At 45.7% G+C, this 18,536-nt stretch overlaps 1 protein-coding gene across 3 annotated transcripts in view; it reads left to right on the plus strand.

Annotated features, from left to right (window-relative positions):
* DVL1 (dishevelled segment polarity protein 1) overlaps window positions 1-18,536 on the plus strand; it is a 177,684-nt gene that overhangs the window by 143,293 nt on the left and 15,855 nt on the right. For 2 of the 3 annotated variants that reach the window (XM_059716907.1, XM_019493894.2), the window contains 7 exons: window positions 829-967; window positions 10,653-10,746; window positions 11,527-11,596; window positions 12,956-13,095; window positions 13,496-13,572; window positions 14,209-14,276; window positions 14,431-14,580. In XM_059716907.1, coding sequence (XP_059572890.1) covers window positions 829-967; window positions 10,653-10,746; window positions 11,527-11,596; window positions 12,956-13,095; window positions 13,496-13,572; window positions 14,209-14,276; window positions 14,431-14,580 — 738 coding nt within the window. The remainder of the gene's footprint in view (window positions 1-828; window positions 968-10,652; window positions 10,747-11,526; window positions 11,597-12,955; window positions 13,096-13,495; window positions 13,573-14,208; window positions 14,277-14,430; window positions 14,581-18,536) is intronic. The other variant, XM_059716908.1, reaches the window with a different exon arrangement.

Here is an 18,536-nt window from a genome sequence, read left to right on the forward strand (position 1 = left end):
GTGTATTTCTTGACTGGATGCCTTATCAGCAACAGCCTTTCCAGCTTCTGGAACGAGAAAGATCTTGGCAAACTGTATCGCTCTTCAGATGAAGGGTCTTTTGGTGGCAAATGACTGAGTAGGTAGGAACGGGGAGAGCGGCTTGCTTTGCAGAGTGAAAACCTGAGCATTTCTCTAATAGAAAGCAAACCACTGGTGCATTCAGGTACAAGAAACAGATCTTTGAAAGGGAAGGTCCATGCACTCCTGCGGCATTATCACAGTGGTGTTATGGGAAACAAAATACTCTGGCGTATTTGAAGCATGTGAAATGGCACAGACAATGGGGCTACAATATATTTGCAGTGTCTGGGCAGTGGGGAATCTAATTGCAGGTTTCAAGTTCAGGGGAAGATACCACTGGGCAGGCTGGTGCAGCATACGTCCTGGTTGTTCACAGCTCTGCGGGTGAACCTCGCCCCTGACTCGAGCACTCTCTGCTGGTCCAGCGTTGGGCTCCCTTCGCTGCTTCCCTGATGCCCTTCCCCCTTAACCTGCAACCCACCCTGCTCTTTCTGCCCTGCCCTCTCTGTGACTTTTCCAGTGGCCCTTATATCTAGCTAGATCTTAATAGAGGAGGTGGAGAATAGTTAGGGAAGGGTCAGGTCAGGATTTTCCAGATGTTGAGTAAAAGCCAAACTCCATAAATAATTTTGTTTTCAAGGTGTGGCCTTCCCCATTTGGCCCTGGCCCATGAGCAGTCCTCCCTGGCACCTTTGCATCACTACCATCATTTTGTTGCTCTCCCCTTTGTGTGTAATGCCTGATATGCTGCTTTTCTTCTCACAGTCCCTCGAATCAATGGACACCCCAAGCTGGACAGGCACCGCGAGCACCCCCCTGGCTATGACAGCTCTTCCACCATGATGAGCAGTGAGTTGGAATCCAGCAGCTTCATTGACTCTGATGACGACGATAATACGAGCAGGTAGGGAGCCAGTGTCGTGACATCATGTGTACCCCCAGGACAGAGTCACTATGTTTTCTGGTAATTATTTAGGGTCAGATTGTGATCTTGATTCTGCACCTGGTAGGGAACTTAAGGGACCACAAGGTGACTCCTTACCCCTTATGCACACACCCTCTCTGTCACCGGTGGGGAGCGAGAAGATTCAACCTCCCCCAACACATGGGCAGTCAGGGGTGGGGACTGGGTGGAGCTGATCTGACACAAGGGAGAAGGAGTCTGCACCTGGTATAGGGACAGGGCAGATGATGATTCCCACCGGGAGCAGACTATGACTTTGAGTAACAGGCTAGTCCCTGATCTTGTTCTGAGTAACCACAACAGCACGCTGCCCCATGCCTGGGGATCATGCCAAAGTCACATCTGGACACTAAGTTTACAGGGCTCTTTACACTGAGTAAAACTCCCTCCCTACTCAATGGGGGGCTTGCAATGGAAGGCCAGACATAGGATAATAGTTCAGGTGAGGGGGAGTGAGGAGAGGTAAGACATGCAAGGTAAGAAGTGTTTCTGGGGCTGTTGCAGGAGAGAAGAGCTTTTCAAGTACAGCACTGCATTAAGTGTATTAGTCATTAATTAAGTGTCCTGTCCTGTAGCTCCAACGTTGGGTTTACGATGTTGCTTTATATCACTGCCCAGTCAATTGATAGGATCATGCACTTAACTGGGGACTCCTTCAGAAGGATATTGCCTGGGGAACTGATGCAAGTCCAGCAACACTGATAATGACTGCAGCATCATTGGGATATTCATCCCACCCCGTGATGATACAGGCAGCTGACCACTGAACTAGAACTAGATGGGAAGAGTGCACACTGGTGTCATTTCTTGAGACCCTGCTCTGTGAAGATGGGCGCATCTGATCGCTCCTGCTTCCAAATACGAAGCAGCCTTTGGTGAATCTAAATGATGGAGGAGATCAGAAGAAGCATCTGCTGGAGCTGACTTCTGTGATCTGAGTGCTGCCCTTCTGCTACTACTTTTCATCTACCTCTGAATACCAGGAGCTGGCTAAGAAATTTGGACCTAGATCCAAAATGCCTCCTTTTTGGAGAGCCGGTTAAGAAATTACATTGCACGTCCTTCAACTTCTCTGTCCTCCTGCTCTGTATCTTCAAAGCAAGGATGGGCACATTTTGAAACCTAAATAAAGTGCACACATCAGGGGCTGCCACACATTTCTTTTCTGTGACTTATTGTGAGCTGCGAATCACAGGCTATTTGTAGAATTCGGCAATGGTGTGAATATCGTAGTAAAACATTTTCGTGAGATCTTCTAAATAAGTAGACACTTAATTAGTACCGTATTGGAAAGGAATTCCTATGGAATTACATATGCCCTGATCCCCAGGAGCAGAGAGGAATTCATCCCAGTTAATGCTGTTACAAAGACAGCCTGTGTTGCCAAATATTTACATGGACTTTAATTAATCTTTACCTTGCATGGAGCCAGGGGATGAGGGAGTCTGTGGGGAAAAGCTCCTTGCTGTTTTTAAAGTGATCGCCTGTACCAAAGCACCCTTGTCTGAACATGTTTGCCTTTCCTTGAGGGGTTTATAGGCTGACAGGTCCCTCAGCTTTCAGTTATGTATATTTTTAAAAGTCCTGTTACTCCGTCACTGCAAGGTCTAGAACAAAAATAGGTGTTATTTTTGCAAGGCCAGCCAGAGCCGATGCTTCGCTTTCCCCCTGCCGGCCTCTCGGTGGCAATGTGCTGTAAATGCTATCTCTAGAGGCTTACCGACATCCCATGCTCCCAAGCCGTCTCTTTAGGGCTGAGAAAACCCATTCCAGGTCTCTGGTCCTCCTAAGAGACCTCTAAGAAAAGCAGGAAAGATATCACTCGGTGTTTTCATACTATACAGTGGAAAGGAACCAGTTTAAAAAAGCAATAAAGGGCTCTTACTCAGCAAGATACTGGAACACATGCCTCCCTCGAGTAGCCCCTTGCCTTGGGTAGATTTGCTCACAGGGATGCAGACATTCACTGCTTAGTGAACTGGGCTTCAGCCACTTTGTCTTTGCATGTCCCTTTGCGCATACCTCCCAGGTCAGGCTTTTTAGGAGGGTGCAGTGAGGTGTTTGGCACATAAATGCCACATTGCCTGTGCACATGTGTGTTTGTGTCCTGCCAGTTCACCTGTGAAAAGGGGCGACCGGTTTTGTTCTGACCTGAAAAATATTTCCTCTCAGCTTTGGATGGTGTCGGGAACACGGATGCATGGCCAGCACGGGTAGACTCACATGCTGGCAGAGATTTCCCTTGCAAACGTGAGCCTTGAGCTTGGACCAGGTGCATCGAAAATGTGCCGACATCTGAAGCCCGACGGCCTAATCCTTTGAGTACCCTCCACGTATGAGTAATCACATTGCTGTTCAAGTACTTTGCAGGTTTGGGCGCTTTGCCTTTCACCTGCCTCTGCTCTAAGCTTCCCGGAAACCTTCAGGCCTTGCAAAAAAATAATAATTCCTGCAGCTCATTTTGTTTCTTGTAAATAAATGAATTATTTCCATGGCAGCGAGGGGCAGTAGGGTAGGATTAGCACAGTCAGGGTAGCAGTTGAAGCACAGTGTGCTGGACCCAGCTAAATCCTGTCTTAGATTTTAATAAAGAAAAACTCGGCGCCTGACCCAAGAAGAGAGAGGGAGGGAGAGATTCCTAGAAGCTGCTGCGGAGGCCTATTCCTTTCTAGGCGATGGCAGAAGCTTTTGGCACACACAATAGCTGGCAGCGAGCTTGTTAGGAAGAGCAGCTGAATGGAGTGCTTCAAGGTATGTTGTTCTCATCCCAAGACAATGTTCACAAGCAGGGCAAGGGAGTCTGCTGGCAGGGGGGAGTCGTCTGAATAGGCAAGTGCAGCCAAATAGAAAATCAAGCACGTTCCAGTTCTGCTGGAGATCAGGGCCTGGGGAAAGGGCCCAACGGGGTAAGTTTGCTTCACTTCACTGGTGCCGGAGGCTGATTTGCGAAGGGAGGGTGAGAGAAGCCACAGGGACCACAATCCAGATGGGGTGGGTTTCCTTTTGTTAGCAGCAAGGAGGATGCGAACTTGGTACTTTTCTAGGTGTGTTTGATTGATTTGGACTCAGGGTGGGGCGGCGGAGTTGGTTAATCTCCAAGCCAATGAAAGCTGTGCTGGGTTTTGATGAAGCAGAGGAAACTTTATGTCAGTGAGTGAATTGTTCGTGGGTACTGTAAGGCAGCACAGTTCCCTTCTCTATCTGCTAAATTTCTCTTTTTAACTAGCATCCTGTTAGACTGAAATTCCTTTGACTTCTATGCGACATACGGTACGACAAGGCTTTTTTTTTTCTAACACTGGCATATCTCTGAGTCTTGGGTTCTCAAATGCAAATGCAATTTCACTGACTCTCAGGGCTCAAGGAATTTTGTGCTTTGATCTTTAGATTCGTGTTTCTATTTTTCTGCTGGAAAGCAGAAAATTGGTAGTTTGTTCTTAAAGCCACTCCACTCTGTCCCCCTTTTTTTAAACCACGGGATGTTGCAGGGTGTATTGCAGCCCATTTTCAAGCCATTAAATAGTTTAAATATAGTGGTGTTTGCAGGCAGTGGGTGATATTTTGAGTATGGAGCTGGCTGGGGAACTCCTGCTAAGCAGTCTGCTCAGTAAGGAGAGACTTTTATACACCCTCTCTTACTTAAAGGTAATAAGTAGTTAGCAACTGAGAGGTACTTGAAAGTTTTGCTTACTGAGAACAATTTGCATTTGTTTTACATGTATTGTACTTTACAACACTTAGAAGAACCATTGGAAACAGAGTTTTCTAAAGCATCTGTGTAAGTTGTATTTGGTTTAACCTGTTGATTATAGCATTTGTGGTCTTTTTCCCCTCCTCTTTGGAGAGAATAGATTGCACTGATTTATTTATTGATTTTTGGTGCTGTTAGAGTGATGTTGTAGCTGTGATGATCCAGTAATTATGCAAGAAGCAAGGATAACTTGGAGTGATCACTTTTATTGGATCAACTGCATCGTTTGGATAGAGTTAGGCAAGCTTTTGGATTCAGGACGTTGTGATTTGCTTTCTCACTTTAAACCTCTTCAGGGGATTTAATAGCCCTTCCATTCTACAAAGTGTTAATGGCCTTTTGGCTACAGCAGGAGAATGGGAGGCAGGACTCCCGGCTTCCACTCATGGCCCTGACACTTTGTGAACCTGGGCAAATCACCCATTTTTTGCCTAGTTAACAAAAAGCAACGATCATTTGGACCCACCTTTCACGGATGTTGTGAAGGTTCAATAATTAATCCTTATTAAAGCACTTTAGAAATGCTGGGGGTAAGTGTTCCTGAATATATACTTGCAATATTTATTTATTGATGATGCTGGGAGTAGGCAGTTATATTAAGGCCACGAGTATAAAAAAGTTGGCAAGTTGGGGAGGTGGCTATACTGTGTTACAGTAACACGCGGGAGGAAATAGGTTCAATTCCTTTGATTTTTTTTTCCCTAGCTATTTTTTAAAGAAATCCGCTATTTACAAATATGCTTTCACATTGTCTAGGAGTCTTGCCAAAGCAAACTGCCCTGCCTTCTGCCAACACCCAAGGTTATTAAGGCAGCTGAAGCCCTTATTTAAGTCCCTGCAAGAAGGTATCAAGAAGGAATTGAAGCAAATGCTTGCATATTTGCCGTTTTCCCCCTGCATAACTGTACTCTCCTTTTCTTTCTTCTACCTTTGTTCTGTGAGTACCCTTTGCCAGTGTTCTCCATGTGCAATGAGAAGATGCCTGGGCACAAACAGAGGCTGCCATTTTGTTCCTGACTATCACAGGCCCAAGAGTGAGAGCGCCAATTCGCATCAAATAAAAAATCCCCCAAATGATTGCTTCTGCTTTAGAACCGAAACTGATTTCCACCCCTTTGTGGTTTCTGGAGCAGCGTCGCAGAACTTGCAGTATCACAGACCAAATTAATTCCACTTCCATGAGTGCCGCGGTTCCCAACCTGTGGTACGGGTACCACTAGTGGATCGCAGACATCCTGTCAGTGGTACGCATTAATAGAGTTATTATAATTACTTTATATGACAAAACTTTGCGGGTGGTACTTAAGGTTGAACGGAAAAATTTGCTGGTGGTACTTAAGGTTGTATCGTTTAAAATTGGTGGTGCGCAACCTGGCAGAGTTTGGGAACCGCTGCACTAGTGTATGACCGGCTCGTAGCAAAAATACCAGAAATCTTACAAGGACGGGCGAGGTTCTTTGGGTGAATATGATAACTTTTATTAGACCAACTTAAATAGTTGGAATTTTTCTTCTTAGAAAGAAATCTTGCAAGAAAGTCTGTCTGCTTGGGATTTCCAGTCCAATTTGTATAAACTCATACTGTTCAGAGCTTGGAAAAATAGTCAAGTGTCAGGGTGCATATTAAGACTAAGCGTAGATTCATTTTTTGCCATGTTAGGATACTGTCATCTTATCCAGAATTGTTAAGGTAATGTAGAAAAAGATGGTGAGACTACTGTTGATAGTGGTCAGCTAATTGTTCTTGTCTTCATCACCCTCACACTGAGTATCTTTTGCCAGTTTACCTTGCCTCCGTATCTACTTTTTCTCTGTGGGCTCTTCTTTGGGGTAGCTCTCCCATGTAAGATTTAAGGTCTGTAAGAGAGGCTCCTGTGTTGCTCTGTTGTGTGTCCACGCAGTATTTGGTGTAATAGGGCTGGCAGGCATTACTGGAATACAAATTAATAATAAATGAGAGCCCAGCTCCTCTTGCTTGGACTCTTGGGTGATGACATAAGCTTCCCCAACATGTTCTGCATGCTGGGCTCTATAATATATATACCATGCTTCAGTAAGCATGCTGTACTCTACCATGCCCCATTCACAAGATGTAATTTGTCCTTCATCTTCTGAATCCCTTCTGTGTAACTGAGAGGTAAGCAGTTCAGAACAAATAGGGTATATATTCCCTAAGAGATTGATGGTGAGGGCAGTACAGGACAACGGTGGTGGCAGAACTTCTGGGAAGGCTCAGCAGTTTGGGTTGAATAACAAGCCAAAATTTGGATACCAGTTCTCAGACCTCTCTATGGCTGTGGCACTTTCTATCTCATGAGAAGTTGGGTTGTTCTCTAGAGCTCAGCTTCTTTTTCCTTCCGTTCACTCAGCTGCTGCTTTCAGGACAGGATTTCTTGCCACATTTCTGCACCTCTATTTCTATAGCACCCTAGCAAAAATAGATGGTGTCCCTATCTACTGGCAGCCTGCTATTGCTTTCTGGTAATAAAATTACTCTCTTAGCTTCAGTGGTAGAAACCTGCCTTGTGATGCTTCAGATCACAAGTACATATACTGTTAATGACTGGCTATGTATCCAGGCCCTGGAACTACAATAGGGGTAGAAGTTAACTGAAGTAAAGGTGAACAGAAATATTTTGGCCAGCTCTCTGATCCATCATTAGCACCAGGCCACCGTCTGTGACATGCCTGCCAGCAATATATTTAAATATATTTTTGCAATAGGCTATGTTCTTCCTCACTGCTACAAGTTAATCAGGGCCCTTTAAAACAGATTTCAATGCAATTAGGAGCCAAATTAATTTTACTCTGGGATATATCAAAGCTTGCTTTGAAACAGACCCCTGTGCTTGATGGTGGCTTAAAATGTCACTTCTAAGTGCTCAGAAAGTCAGGAGAGCAGCTGTATTTTCCAGCAAGAATTACTACAGGCAAACAAGTCATTTTAGGCCACCCTGCGTGATAAAATCGGATTGAAACCCTGCAATATCACTCTTGATGTTTCTGAGCAAGCCTGTGTCCATGTTCCCAAAAGCAGAAGGGAAAAACTGGCATGACCAGTCAGCATAGGTGGTTTGAGGAGGTCTGTGTATTGACAAGTGCACAGAGACGATGAGAAAGTTGAGAGCACTACCGCGCATTGGAAGACACTTGTGTCATACAGCTGCCAAGAAAGGTTGGAGTGAAAACTGCAATACTAAAAGGTGCTTAGCCACTGTTGCTTTTTTTTAAAGCAGAGTTTTAAAAAAATGAAACTGTACAAATGGCCAAACCTAGCCAAAAGGTTTGCACGCAGCACGAATAGCTCCAGACTACAGACTTCTCGCCGTGCCTCGCAGCATGGCCTGGAATCTCAGCACTGAGGATTTGTTTGCACACTGGCGCGCTGAATTCCTTTTCTTATCAGTGCAAGAAAGGCACTCGCCTCTCTCTCGCTCACAGCTTTCTCCTTGGAAGGAATCTGGTTGTTTGACTTGTGTCCAAGGATAAAAGCTCCCTCGCAGTCTTTTTGCTTCTCTTTTCAAGGAGCAGGAAGATTGACTGGGCTCCAGCAAACCTACCTCGCCTAACTTCAAACCCACCCGCATGGTGTGGGTTGGAAAGTTCAGCTCAGATTTATATGCTATTGGGTTTGCTTTCTACTCGGGAGAGACTCTGAGAGTAGAAATCCAGTGGAGAAGCTTGCTGGTAGTAAACTGGACAACATGCAAAATTAGCTTTTGTACAGCAGAGCCAGCGTGAGGTCTGGGCACCACTTAAAACATATTTATGCCCCATCTTTAAGGTTTATATGGGATTTAAGTGGTGAACAGGTGTTTTGCAGGCCTTGTGTGCTTGGGGCAATTTCATTACGAGTGAAGTACAAAGAGTGGGAATGAAAGCACGCAAATATTATAATTATAATGTTATATTGCATAATGATGCAATAAATATAGTATATGAATAGGCTTGGCAAAATTTGATTTTTTTTTGACAGCTAAAATCGATGGTTATTTTAAGCATTTATTACAGTTGATATCAATTAACATTTTTAGTGAAATCCCTGGCTGTGCCACCCACGCACTGGTCCTTTGGCAGTGGCTTGGGCGGCTGTGCTAGTAAGGCTGTACTGGGAGAGGGACTGGAGGGCTGTTGGCAGCTGGGAGCCCAGTGCTGCCAGATGCAGCTCTGCGGGAGTTTGGACCCTGTGTGTGTGTGTGTGTGCGTGTGTGCGTGCGTGCGTGTGTGCGCGCGCGCACACGTTTCCAGGGAAACTTGGCCACGAGCACAGCTGGTGCCAGAGCAGCCCCCGATCAGGTGAAGCCTTTCCCCTGCCGCCTCCTGGTGAGCTCCCGCAGCAGCGGGCGGGTTTCCCCTGCGTAGCCGCCTGGGGTCCGGGTCATCCTGTGCTGGCCTGGCACAGTGCTGGAGGAACGGCCTGGGCCCCGTTTTATCCCCCCACTCCTGTGGTGCCAACTGGGACCAGGGCTTTCTCTGTTGCTGGGGCACAGCTCTTGTCTCTGCCCACTTCCCTCTTCATATGGGTCCTGCAGCGAGGAACCTCAGTCATAGATGGTACCCCCTGCCCCATATTTCCTAACCCCCGTCCCGGATTTTTTTTTTCACCTCCTGTGTTGAAGATTATCATCAGTAATCATTTTCTGTTGTTCTGTGAGTGTGAGGCATCATTTATGTTCATCAGTTAAAAAAAAAAAAAAAGACTCCTACCAAGTCTGTTTATGATTATTCTATAGGGTACCTACATAAGTAGCAATTTATAGTATTATTTCTGATTTACACGCACACATGCACATACATGAGTCGGACACCTGTGTCAGCTCAGTTGCTCTTGTAGCATTATCCTGGTTAAAGATACAGCATCGCCGAATGCTTTTCCCTTCTCAGTTTATACTGAACAGTTCATCATGACAAACAGGAAGGGTTGGTATACTTGGGGCTCCTCATCCAACCATGGTTGTGAAATCTGTGTTTGTCTTACCTTTGCCATAGCCTCCTTGGGTGAACTTGGGCAAATCACACTACCTCTTTCTGCAGCTCAGCTTCCCACCTGTAAAATAGTGAAACCCTGCTTTACAGATTGGTGCTGAGGATAAACATTTTAGTGCACGTAGCACTCCTGGGGGCTATGGTGATAAGGGGCTTTAGATAAGTCTGCAGCCAACATAAAAAAGAGCAGTGTGGTTAGTGTTGGATGTGAGTTTTTCCATCTCTTGGATCAAGGAGCCATCAGAATAAGCATAGCTATGAGCAGTAATTTGTTACCTTTGAGGCTTGATTTTAATCCTTAGTAACACGGGATGCCAGCAACACAAGAGAACAGGAGCACCCTGACACATCCACACCTCTCTCTCCGTGGCCCACACAGTGTATTATCACATGATTCTCCGAGGTCTTCTGGTCTGGAGCTGCTCAGAGCAAGGATTGAAAATAATTGTTTCGCCCAAGGCTATTTATACTGTGTGCATTTTTCTGCATTGAGTAAGCAGGTCAGGACCACCTTTAAAGCACTGGGAGACAATGGGTACCAGCAACCTTCAGGTGGTTAAATCAGAATGATTTGTATTTGTAGAAGTGGGGGCTGAATTCACTCTTGCTCCCGGCAAGAAGAAAGATAGTAAATTATTCTCATTAATCTGTGCTGTAATTTAGACTGTAACTTCCCTGTCACAATGAATCTGCTACCTTGTCCATACTGCTCAGCAGAAACCAAGATGTAACATACTCTGGGGGTGAGCATCAGTTCATCAGCCAGGGGTGGGGGGCAAGTTAAAAGCCAGTGTCCTGTACCTTTGGGAATTAGCCTTTAGTGGCAATGCAGAGAGTTGTGAATTGTCGTGGATTTGCACAATTGAAGTGGGCTCTGGATTTCCCCCAGGTTGAGTAGCTCTACTGAGCAAAGTACGTCATCCCGGCTGATCCGGAAGCATAAACGCAGGAGGAGGAAACAAAGGATGCGGCAGATTGACAGGGTAAGGATGAAACCGGAACATAGGGCAGCGTGTTTTTCTGAATAGCACAGTGTGCGCGTGAACGAGGTTACGGGATGGATCTACATCCCCTGAAGTCAGCAGAAAGACTCCCTTGGATCAGGTCCGTAATGACCTAGGAGATGTGAAGCCATATCTCAGATGATAACTGTTCCCTTCAGCCCTTTGCCTTTGAAGCTGAGTGACCCCAATTTTTGCTACATTTCCACAGCCACCTGCTCCCTTTAGACAGCCTCCGCCAGGATGCCCTCCTGTTAAAACCTGGGGAGAGAGTTAGTCAAAAAATATTTCCTGAACCTGCTTGTGCTGTTCCCTGGTTGTTGCCTTGCATACATTTATGGGATCATGTTTTGTTTGCAAAGCTGTTTAGGGAGATACTTTGATATCTCTGAGCGCAAGAATTCACAGTCACATGAACATCTTAGCAAGAGAACTTTCTTTAAGCCATCCAGTCAGGGAACAGGCTCCACACCTGTGGTTAGCTCAGACAGAGGATCTCTAATCCTGAGCACGTGCTAAGAGCAATTTGCATACAGTCCATGGATGAAATGTGTCTTTTTCAAGAATTATAAATAATGAACCAGTTTTAGGAAATCACAGTGGGTTCCTGGATGGCTCCCAAAAAGAAGAAAGGTCTAAATTTGATCAGTTGGTTGCTCCTAACGAATTCCTCCCTACCCGTTATTTTTACTGCCGTATTTTAATGTATTTTTAAAAGATATGATATTTATGGCTTTTCATTTGCTTTTCTATTTCTTCCAGTCATCCTCCTTTAGCAGCATCACAGATTCCACCATGTCTCTAAACATCATCACCGTCACGCTCAACATGGGTAAGAGGGCATGTAGGATCATAAGATCGTAGGAATTTAGTAGAATTGTTATTTTATTAATAATTGGATTTATTCTAGCGCTGCATATATGGAGTGTTTGCTTTTAAAGTCAACATTGTCCAGGATAATTTCAGTCCCTCAGCTACTGTAAAGAGGGCCTAAGTCAGAGGTGTGCAAAATACCGGGGAGCGGATCGCTGCTCTGCTTCGGGACCCAGGCCCTTACTATCACTGCCGCGCGATCCCAGCCCCGGCACTGCCCTGCTCATTTGTCCCACTCCCAGACGCCTCTCTCCTCTCGCCTGCAACCCCATCCCATCCGCCTGGCCAAGTGCACCATGTCCACGGTGGTCTCAGCCAGTCTCCATGAAGACCCCACCCACCCACTCTGTCAAGCATCCCCAGCGGTAGGTTTAGGGTGGACAGCCCCTGGGTTGGATAGGATCAATTGCCCCTCCCCACCCCCTGCCATACTGGGAAGGGTCAGCATCCCCTGTTCCCCCTCACCCCACTGCACAGGGTCAGGTCAGCACCCCTCAGCTTACAACGGCTCACCAAAACTCCCTACGTGGCCCTCGAGCCCAAACAATTGCCCACCTCCGACCTAAGTCCTCCTTACTTCAGTGGACTCATGATTAGGTTTAGGGAATGTGAGTTAAACATCGTGACACTTAACCGCTGCCCAGATTCCCAAATGCAGCTTGTGTCTGCTGGCATAGCTTGGCTCCTGCATTGCAGCTGGCTCAGATTGGCATTCTTTTGGGCATGGAGGACTAGGTCTCTGACCCAAGCCACTGCAGGTAAAATTCTCATCCTTGCAGAAATGGTCCTGCCAAGGCAGATGTTGAGAGTCCCTGTCGGGGAAGCAGGCAGCAGGGTGGTGAAGGCCTATACTGCTGCTGTGCATACTGTCCCCATTGTCCAGCTACACAGAAATGGGCAGGGCTGTCAGGCCAACACTTTTCACCAGCACCGAATTCCTGTGGCCTCAGTGAAGTATGGAAAAACAAACGCAGCCTGATGCTGATAAGTGTTTAATATCTAGGTGAAGACAGGACTTTTCAATACAGTTTCTCTCCCTCATTTATTTAAAATGTGTAAATTTTCAACATGTGCTATGAAAAAATAATCTGCAGTCAGCAGGTATCTCCCACTACAGTGCATGTGCCAGGGACAGTCCACCAGCTCAGCATACCCTCCCGCTCTGAATGTCGAAAACATCCCAGTTGATTAATGCGGCAGCATTAAGAGAAGACAGATGATGTCCAGGTTTCTCAAGGCCATGGAATAACTCACTGCCAGCTTTCAATGTCCTGCCAATCACCTTGTTTGCTTTTTTTCCCTCCCTCTGTCTATATAGAAAAATATAATTTCTTGGGGATCAGCATTGTAGGACAGAGCAATGACCGGGGAGACGGCGGGATTTACATTGGCTCTATTATGAAAGGAGGGGCCGTGGCAGCAGATGGCCGTATTGAACCGGGAGACATGCTTCTACAGGTTGGTCCGTGTCTGAAAAATGATACTGCTGTCTGAGGCATTAGTGGCTTCAGGTCAGCCTTTATACGAGGCCGCTTAGCCCCGGTGTCTGTGAGCGAAATTCTTTGTGCAGAGGGTCTTGCCTAAGGCATTTTATCACTTGGGCCCCCCATTCTTCACTGTTTAATTTGCAGTCCCTTTGCTCATTGGATGACCAACTCTGCTGCAAGATAGCTGCACCTTCCCCAGCAGATGAAAATATTTTAATACTAATTACATTTGGTGCCTCACTTACAGTTCTTGAGTGTATATTGTTAAGCGCCATTCTTAGGGAAATACACAACATTAAACTAATTCAAATGGGTCCTTCCCCTGTCTGTTGCAATATGGGACCATCCGTATCTTTTGTGACCTGCTCTAGGTGAATGACGTCAACTTTGAGAACATGAGCAATGACGACGCAGTACGGGTTTTGCGGGAAATAGTCTCCAAGCCTGGGTAAGTGCCTTTCCAAATCCCTTCTGTCCTCTCCTCCTCCTCCTTCTCTTGCCATTATGAGTATTGAGCAAACTGCAAAGAGTTTGGCAGTTCAGTTGGGATAAATATGTAGAGCATGGACACTAATCTCAACTCTTTGACCTTCTTGGTGCAAGTGCTGAACAGGTGAGATCCTGTGTGCTGATATACCTGATAAAACGAACACAAGCTGGGAGTCATCATACTGTTTCGTTCCCTGCAGGGTTTCTAGGACCTAGTTCCTTTATAGGGTGGGACTTTCAAAGACCTCCACAGCTGCCGATCCTGCACTTGTCGCCAGCACTGAATTCCTGTTGCTCGGATAACGTGTGCAGATCCAGCCTGATACTGGCACGCAGTCCCTACACTGACTTCTTTGGAGGCAAAGTGTCTATGGAAGGACAGGGGTTCCATTGAAGAGGCAACATGCCCAACCCTCTGATCATTACAGCAGAGATGTGAGGTAGATCATCCAACCGGTGGTATGACAATTTGGCCTACATCTCAGAAGCCTCTCCCCGGATGAAGAACAAAGATGTTTCCTGCAATGGAGTGTCAGTCGCACAGCTTCTACAAGGAAGGAATAGAGTCATCCTTACCTGTTTTTCTTATTTTCAGACCTATCAGCCTAACAGTGGCCAAATGCTGGGACCCCACACCCAGGAGTTACTTCACTATCCCCAGGGGTAAGTGAGCAGCCAGCTTTGTGGTGGTGACAGGCGCAGAGAATTCATAGCAAAAAAACCCACCGGGTCCAGGCATTTCCTCACTATTAAATCCTGGTGAGTGGAGCCTGCCAAAGTCTGATTTCTTTCTTATTGCTTTCTTTTGTTGTTTCAGCTGAACCAGTGAGGCCAATCGACCCTGCAGCGTGGATCTCTCATACCACAGCCATGACGGGAGCATACCCCCGTTACGGTATGAGCCCCTCCATGAGCACCATCACATCTACCAGCTCCTCACTAACAAGCTCAATTCCCGATTCGGAAAGTAAGTCACACTGCGGCCAGCACAGGGCAGGTATCTTCTGCTCAGGGCCGGCAGTGTAGAGCTATACAAAAAGCAAAACAAACCACAAACCAAACCACAAGCACAATACGAACAACAGCTGCAAAAAAAACCTGTGTTTTTCTATTTATTTTATTTTTGACTTTTGTGGGGAGCATAAAACTTTCCAAAGGTCAAAGGTTAAAACTGCGATAACACAACGCCAGTTGAACAAAGGTTCACACTTTGGAGAGGACGGTTTCTGGCCCTTTAAGACAGTTCCCTATCATCCTATCAGAAGTGAGTGGGTGGGGCTTCTTTACTTTACTTTACATCAATCCCTTAAAGAGATAGAAACCGTTTTGTCCCAAGTGAATAACCTTGCTTCGCTAGACAGCAGGGCACCGTAGTAGGCATCTTTCTATTGACATTCCCGATAGACATCCCAATTGTATTAGGATTTTTAGTGGGTTTTCTCTTTATGGAACGCTATTAAACAAACACAAAAAGAAAAGAGAAAGTGAAGCTGTGCTTTCTGAAACAAAGGATCAGATGTATTCCCCTCCAACAATGTGTTCTTGGAGTTTTCACGTTATTAACTTGGAAATTTTAGAGCTGAAGACACAAAACTGAAGGAACGAAAGGCTTGACTCCTTGTGGTCTCTCTGACGCGAGTGCAAGACAGAATGCAGCCCCTGATTTGTAAGCACCCTGCCGTAATGCAAGACAAGTAAATAGAAATGTCATTTCCTGAGCTTTTGGCTGCAATTCAAGAAAGCGTCCGTATTCAAGATACCACTTAAGTACTTGCTTAAGTCCCTTTGAAGTCAAAGGCACTCAGCACATGCTTAAATATTGTCCTGGATAAAAGAGGAATAAAAGGATTGGATACTAAAAATATTCAGGACTGGTTCGCCTCTTCAAGAATGTTGCCACCTAGTGTTCCACCATGAGCCACGGAGTCTACTTGGGTTTTGATGCTCACATTGCAGTGAATGCTCAGCCCAACTTAGCTAAATTGTACGGGCCGGGGAAATATTTCCTAATGGCTTATGAACAGGAAATTGTATAGTCTTTTTGCCTAAATCAGGATCAGATTCCTGTCTCAGTTTCTTACTCACAAATGGGGAAGTCCTGAGTGAACGACGGTGCCCTTTTTTTCCCACTGTCAAGTGGAAGTGAAGTTGATGCTGGTTTTCCATAATAGTCCATCTTTATTTACAAAATAAAGCCAGCATTTTACAAAATGACTCTTCCAAAAGAGCTGATGTCTGGGGTACGAGTGCTTAGAATTATATACAAGTGAGGGCCCGGAGAGAGTGGAACACCCAAAACCCTGAGTTACTTCCAAATTACAGGTCCCCTTTAACCATGTGTGTCTGTGTAGATTAGATTAGATTAGGTAAAACTGGTTATAGGAGTGTCACTTAACACACACCTCTTTAAATATGTGCTTTGCACAGAAAATATTCTAACCGCACATGGTAATAGTGAAAAGGCTGATTCTCTTGAAGAACCATAACACTGCTGCTCATCTCTTGACGTTCCTTCAGCTCCAAGTTGAATTTTGCAACGATGCAACCTGACTTAGACGTGTTAGGGAACTTTGCATCTTTAGTAGGACATATTTCTTTCTTGCAGGTTTCCACTATAGAAACATATAGAAGGGAGAGAACCTTTCACACACATGTTTAAACCAGCCTGTATCACAGGTCTATCCATTCTTGATAGACTCTAGAAGTTACTTTAACTTCTAGAAGTGAAGACAGAAGTTTTTTTTTCCAGAAAGGCCTTGGTCAGTATACAGCCCAGGAAGCCAGTTGAACTCATATGCTCAGTTCAGTAAGTGCTGCAGCATTTGGCTAAGTTGAAACCTAAATTAAATAGGTCTTTCAGAGTAATTTCTACAAACGTCTATGGAAACCCTTTTGGTTTTCTCACCAGTACATTCTGAAGAACTTGTTCAGATGGGAGAAGGTTTACAGAAAGATGACAGCAGTACAGACCTTGACTGCTCATTTACAGAGCTTTTGGATTAATGATCACTGACCAAATCTTTCCTGGGCAGATGTTTGGTTCCAGTATGAAACCCTGATAATGTCTGTGAGTTGGTGGTGCCTTTGTGATTGAAAGGACCAACAAATTCCTCCAGACTGGGTGGCTTCCCTCTCTTTCCCTCCCTCCTCTTCTCTCTGATTTCATAAGCAGGCCGTAGCTAGACTGACAGTCTCACCTTGAAACTCTGAGGAGGGAGTTATCATCTCTCTTGTAGGTCTAGTGGCTCGCCATCTCTCTAGATATTAGGTGGCACCAGGAAAGGGGAAAAATATCGGCTGTCAAAGGTGAGCAAACCACTCACCCCACCGCGGTTTTATCTTGAGATGCGTTTTTCAGTCTTATGCACACTAAAGATTACCGGAGTCTAGCGTCTCTGCTGATTGCTGTCAAACAATGAGAGTCTGTTACTCTGTTGACATTCCTCTTAAAACATTAATGTATCAGGTGCCTTGATGCACAGTAAAGTGATTTAGAAATGTGGAACGCTGACACCCTCTTAATCACGTGCCTAAAACAAAGGTTGCATGAGAGCACAGCTGCTCTTTTGGAGATTGCTTTTCCCTTCTATGCCTGTGGTGCAAAATTTCCCATTTTTTTTTTTTTTTAACTCAGGTAGGAGAAAAATCTGAAAGCAGAAGAAAGAGGGGGATTGCTTTGGAGAGGGAGTAGTCACAATGGACTTGGAGTCAGGACTCCAGGTTTCCATTCCTGACTGCCACTCACTCACTCGGGTGAGTCCGTTAACTTCACCGTGGCTCAGCGTCCCCACCAACAAGATGGACATGGCACTGCTGACACACCTCATCAGCATGTGCTGAGCTTTGCTTCATTCATTCTCATTCTCAAAGCATTTTGAGATCCCCAGGTGGCAGGTACTAGAGAAGGGCAGCATTTTCTTATAAGCAGTTTTGTTGCATCTTACCTGAAGAGCAGCAAGGTTGATAAGACGTTGCCCTCCATTCATTCAGTTCCTTTTCCTGTCTCCTCCGCTGTGGGCCAGTTCACCTGGAGGCAGAACAGAAGCAACCAATCCAGGTCTCACTGGGGAGGAAGATTGGACCTGACACGTTGACCGCTCAGGCCCTGGCCATGTGGACAGACTTGCCCCGAAACAGGGAACTTGGAGGCAAAAGCTTTGAGAAGGAGTCGCACTGGATTGCAACCAGGATAACTTTTTCTGGGGAAAAGGGGGTAGCTTTGCTTGCCACTAAAGCAGATGAGAGCTTTAGGTCTTAAAGGAACCTACAACACAGCAGGGCATGTCTGTTCTCTCCCTAATTCTTCACGGCGGTTCCCTTAAACACAGGACCCCTAAGGGTCTTGAACACCCAGTCGGTGCTTAAATTGGACTCAAAGAGTATGTCTACGCTGCTTCCCAGGGCATTGCTCTCGAGCATGGCTCACCCACTCACTCCTGCTCCACACATGCCAGCCCCAGAAATGAGCCAGCGAAGCCACCAGGAGAGAGCTCCCTCGTCTGCTTTTGAGATCTTGGTCTCTGCCTTGTCTCTGCCGCGCTTGAGAGCAGGTATAGGGGATGCCTTTAACTGCCTCATTCCCTGGTTTGGTGCCGGCAGAGTGTATCAGCAGGGAGCCCTGTAGATGTATCCTGTGAGACCAGACAGACCCAGATTTCCACATTAATTATTGCTGTAAAAAAACTACCTCATTTTTCTCTAATAATTTTAACTCCCTTCTAGGCAGTGTTCTCTGGCAGTAACCTGTAGTATTCTCTGTGTGGGGCCAGTTCCCATGCCAGCTTACCTATAAGAGCAGACCTTAATTCCTCTGTTTAAAATGCTCACTTGATTTTTGTGCACTTGGCCTCTCCACATTCATTCTAGACATCCTTGGGTGTAAAAAGAATATGTCATTCTCTAGGGAGAGCCCTGAACATTGCA

Source organism: Alligator mississippiensis, chromosome 13 (genome assembly GCF_030867095.1).
Source record: "Alligator mississippiensis isolate rAllMis1 chromosome 13, rAllMis1, whole genome shotgun sequence".
NCBI classification, from domain to species: Eukaryota; Metazoa; Chordata; order Crocodylia; family Alligatoridae; genus Alligator; species Alligator mississippiensis.